The sequence below is a fragment of the Vicia villosa genome, linkage group LG2 (assembly GCF_029867415.1).
Source record: "Vicia villosa cultivar HV-30 ecotype Madison, WI linkage group LG2, Vvil1.0, whole genome shotgun sequence".
In the NCBI taxonomy this organism is placed as follows: domain Eukaryota; kingdom Viridiplantae; phylum Streptophyta; class Magnoliopsida; order Fabales; family Fabaceae; genus Vicia; species Vicia villosa.
This window is the reverse complement of record NC_081181.1, coordinates 133,806,047-133,810,919: the sequence shown is the minus strand read 5'-3', so window position 1 is coordinate 133,810,919 and position 4,873 is coordinate 133,806,047. Positions and strand designations below refer to the sequence as shown.

General features: G+C 37.2%; 1 protein-coding gene across 1 annotated transcript; it reads left to right on the top strand.

The window, feature by feature from the left end:
• On the top strand, positions 1 to 2,585 carry LOC131652173 (L-ascorbate oxidase homolog). Its single transcript, XM_058921962.1, has 7 exons — positions 1 to 156; positions 261 to 426; positions 515 to 624; positions 739 to 1,106; positions 1,200 to 1,908; positions 2,006 to 2,084; positions 2,202 to 2,585. The coding sequence occupies exons 2-7, from the start codon at positions 268 to 270 to the stop codon at positions 2,403 to 2,405; spliced, it is 1,629 nt and encodes a 542-aa protein (XP_058777945.1). The 5' UTR covers positions 1 to 156; positions 261 to 267; the 3' UTR covers positions 2,406 to 2,585.
• The last annotated feature ends 2,288 nt before the right edge of the window (positions 2,586 to 4,873 follow it).

Here is a 4,873-nt window from a genome sequence, read left to right as displayed (position 1 = left end):
TCATTCATTAAAACACACAAAATCCTCAAATAATAATAATAATAACAATAATAATTCTTTCACGCTTATTTCATTTATGTATTTATATTAAAGCTTCAAAGCTAAGTCGGTATCAGTGTTGAACTGTGTCACTCTCCCAAACACAACATAGATCTGGTACAAATCTAGTTCCTTCTATTTATAGAAACTTAACAGCAATGTCTCATTTTTATTTCCTAACATTCTAATAATAGTGTATATGTTTATTTTCAATTTTTCAGCAAAACAATGGTAAGCAGAACCAGAAGCACTAGTTTGATATCTCTACTATGCATTGTTCTTGCATTAGTAGTAACTGTCTCTTTGGTACAAGCAGAAGATGATTATAAATTCTACACATGGACAGTGACTTATGGAACTCTTTCTCCTCTTGGTACTCCCCAACAAGTGAGTAACCAAAATGCTTTTTATTGGATCTAGTAACTTTTATAGAAAATATTCAGATTCTAACTTTTTTTGTCATTACTTTTTGTAGGTTATTCTGATTAATGGTCAATTTCCTGGTCCTAGACTTGATTTGATAACTAATAACAATGTGATTCTCAACCTTGTGAATAAGCTAGATGAGCCATTTTTACTCACATGGTGAGGTTTTATTTATGCTCTTTTTTTTTTATGCTTTTTCATTTGTTCACATTATGTGTTTGTGAAAATTCCTCTGAGAACATGATTTAACAATGTTGGGAATATATAAACTAGGAATGGGATTAAACAAAGGAAGAATTCATGGCAAGATGGAGTTTTGGGAACCAACTGTCCTATTCCACCAAACTCAAACTATACTTACAAGTTTCAAACCAAGGATCAGATTGGAACTTATACTTATTTTCCATCAACTAAAATGCATAAAGCTGCTGGAGGGTTTGGAGGACTCAATGTTTATCGTAGATCTGTTATCCCGATCCCTTATCCAAATCCTGATGGAGATTTTACTCTACTCATTGGTGATTGGTACAAAACCGGCCACAAGGTGTTGAGTCAATCTTTGGATTCTGGAAAATCTATTGGTTTTCCTGATGGGCTCCTTATCAATGGTCAAGTTCATTCTACCTTCACTGGTAACCAAGGTAAAATTTTGTGTCCTTAACTATCCTTAAAGATCTAACGGATGCATTTCAAATTCAACTTTGTAAGTGTTTGTTTTGCACTTTGTTTTTCAGGAAAAACCTATATGTTTAGGATCTCAAATGTTGGTTTGTCTACCTCAATTAACTTTAGAATTCAAGGTCATACGCTAAAGCTAGTTGAAGTTGAAGGATCACATACTATCCAAAACGTATACGATTCGCTTGATGTTCATGTTGGACAATCTATTTCTGTGTTAGTAACGTTAAATCAACCTCCAAAGGACTATTACATTGTTGCTTCAACAAGATTTACTCAAACAGTTCTCACCACAATTTCTGTGTTACATTATTCAAACTCTCATTCCTCGGCATCAGGACCATTGCCTCCTCCCCCTGCTGACGGTTATGACTTGTCTATGAAGCAAGCTAGAACTTACAGATGGAATCTGACAGCAAATGCTGCTAGGCCTAATCCACAAGGCTCGTTCCATTATGGAATGATAACTCCAAATAGATTAATAAATTTGGCCAATTCAGCACCATTGATCAATGGAAAGCTTCGTTACGCAGTTAACAGTGCCTCCTATGTTAACCCTGATACCCCTCTTAAACTTGCTGATTACTTCAACATTCCTGGAATCATTGATAATTCAATTCAAATCACTCCTTCTAATGGTCCTGCACATATAGCTACATCCGTGTTGCGAACTTCACTCCATGATTTTATTGAAGTTGTTTTCCAAAACAATGAAAAAACCATGCAATCTTGGCATCTTGATGGTTATGATTTTTGGGTTGTTGGGTATGTATGTTAAACCTCATTGATTTGAGTTTGTTTTGATGGTATTGAAACTATTTAGAATTTTCCTAATGGTGTTTTTTGATACTATTGATTGCAGTTATGGTTTTGGCCAATGGACAGATGCTAGTAAAAGCACCTATAATCTAGTGGATGCCTTGACTAGACACACTGCTCAGGTAATACAAATTCTCATAGTGTCAATGTGTCTGTCCCGTGTGCTGTACTCGTGTCTGTGTCTGTGCTTATGTGTTTTGTAGGTCTTAAATGTATGATGTGCTTACTTATGAATGCAGGTATATCCAAACTCTTGGACAGCAATATTGGTGTCATTGGATAACCAAGGAATGTGGAATTTGAGATCAGCCATATGGGAAAGACAATATCTTGGACAACAGTTGTATCTAAGGGTGTGGAATGCACAACGCACTGCAGCCAATGAATATGATATTCCTAGTAATGCTTTGCTCTGTGGCAAAGCATTGGGACATCATTCTTAGATAGGGTATACATTTTCAACCATTTGTTGGTGTTTTATTCTAGTCACGAGAGCTTGACTACAATTAGATTTTTTACATTAAGAGGAATATATAGTATTAGAGAAGGAGGTTAATTTCTCAAATTTGTAAAAGTCTTCAAGTATATTTGAGAATATATTGTATTTGAATCTTCTTTGCCAATTAATATTTTTCTTTTTAATGAATTTAGTTCTTTTGTTCAACTCGCCTTTAATACATATCAAATAGTGGTAAGCTGATAGGATCAATCTAGTATCTAAGTATAGAAAATAGCAAGAATAATACTGTTAGGGCAAGATATGACTTTTATTGAAATAACTAGAGTTCAAATGGGATATAGTATTACAAGCTTAAAACAGAAAAATAAGAAAAAGGTCTGCAGAAAGATGGAGAATCAAAAGAGGCTCTTAGAGAGGCCTTGACTCTCCCAAGTGGGTATTCCACTACTCAATTTCTGCGTACCTACACTACTAGCTGCAGCAATCATTTATTCAGAATCCTAGGATAATTCCCCCACTCACAGGCTGCCAGCTGTAAGCCAGCTGTGTCAAGCCATGTGCAACAAAACAGCTAAATATCCTATTCTCTCTCTTTCCCTTTTTGTCTCTTCCTAACATAAAACTTGCCATATCTACCAATTCCCTCCCCTTGAAAACCATCCTTGACCTCAAGGATAAAGTCTGGAAACTCCTCTCTCATCTTGCTTACTAGTTCCCAAGAATTTTCAAAATCAGGCAGTTTCTTCCACTTCACCAACACCTCACTTCCACCCTCCTCATTTCTCCTCTCTTCTATAACCTTCTCAGGCAAGGGCTTTAGCTGCCAGTCTTCATTCATGCAGGGGGAAGTGGCTGGGGCAGCACAGAGAGAATTACAACCTTCTTTAGCAAGGATACATGGAAGACAGGATGCACTTTTGTATCCTCGGGCAGTTTGAGCTTATAAGCCACAGCCCCAACCTTCTGTATTATTTCATAAGGCCCATAGTATCTTGGACTCAACTTTTGATTCAATCTCTTGGCTAATTTCTTCATTTTGTAAGGCTGAATTTTCAAAAAAACCATGTCTCCCACCTTATAGTCTACTTCTCTCCTATGCTTATTTGCCTGAGTTCTTATCACATCCTGGGCTTTGCATAATTGCTCCTTCAATTCCTTAATCATTATATTTCTTTCAGCAGTGAGCCTATTCACCTCATCCACAGCTGATGAGGAGCATCACCTCTGATCAACACATGGGGGGGTCTCCCATATAAAGCTTCAAATGGTGTAGTCTTAAGAGAAGCATGATAGTTTGTATTGTACCAATACTCTGCCCAAGCCAACCACTTAGGCCACTGTTTAGGTTTTAACCCTGTTACACATCTTAAATATGTCTCCAAGCATCTGTTCACTACCTCTGTCTGGCCATCAGACTGAGGATAGTAAGCACTACTGTACTTCAACTGAGTTCCAGTCTGTTTGAATAGTTCTGCCCAGAAATGACTCAAAAATATCTTGTCCCTATCAGACACAATAGAGTTGGGAAACCCATGAAGCCTAACAACCTCCTTAATAAAAACTTCAGCAATACTCTTAGCAGTATATGGATGAATAATAGGGAAGAAATTGGCATATTTAGTTAATCTATCCACCACCACCATAACTGTATCAATTCCTTGAACTTTTGGCAATCCACCAATAAAGTCCATGGAGATATCACTCCAAGTTTGAGTTGGAATAGGTAGGGGTTGGAGTAATCCCCTTGGTGACAGAGTTTGGTATTTGTTCCTTTGGCAAACCTCACAAGCCTGGACATAATCCTGTATTTTCCTTCTCATCCCCTCCCAATATACTGTTAGAACAAGATTTGTTCTGATCAATATTCTTAGTTTTGATGATAACAAGGATATGAATTTTGTGTGAGATAATGTGGTACTCTAATCCTATGCAATTTCCTTTTCAGGAAATATATATAGAGTATGCACAAATCAGCGCTAAGAAGCTTTGACTCAGAAGGTTCAGTATGCAACTTCAGCACATGGTCTGGCAAGACATCAGAAGATGGTCAAGCAGAATCAGAACATGGTCTATAGAAGCATCAGAAGAACTTGAGTTCAGAAGCAGAAGCACTGAAGTCATGGAATCACGCTCAGAAGCATATCAAGATCAAAGGATCAGAAGATGCTCTGCACCAAGCTGTTTGTACTCTGATGATTTTCAACGTAGTATTTACAAAGAACAAATCAGAATCAAGTACTAGATGGCAGGCTACGCTGACTGACAAAAGGAACGTTAGAAGCTATTAAAGGCAATGTCAGTAGTCACAGCAAAAGCAAGGCTCGAGGTAGTTGACAAAACAGTGAAACATTAAATGCAATGCTGTACGGAATACGCAAAGCATTAAATGCTCCCAACGGTCATCTTCTCAAACGCCTATATAAATGAAGTTCTGATGAGAAGCAAGGTTAC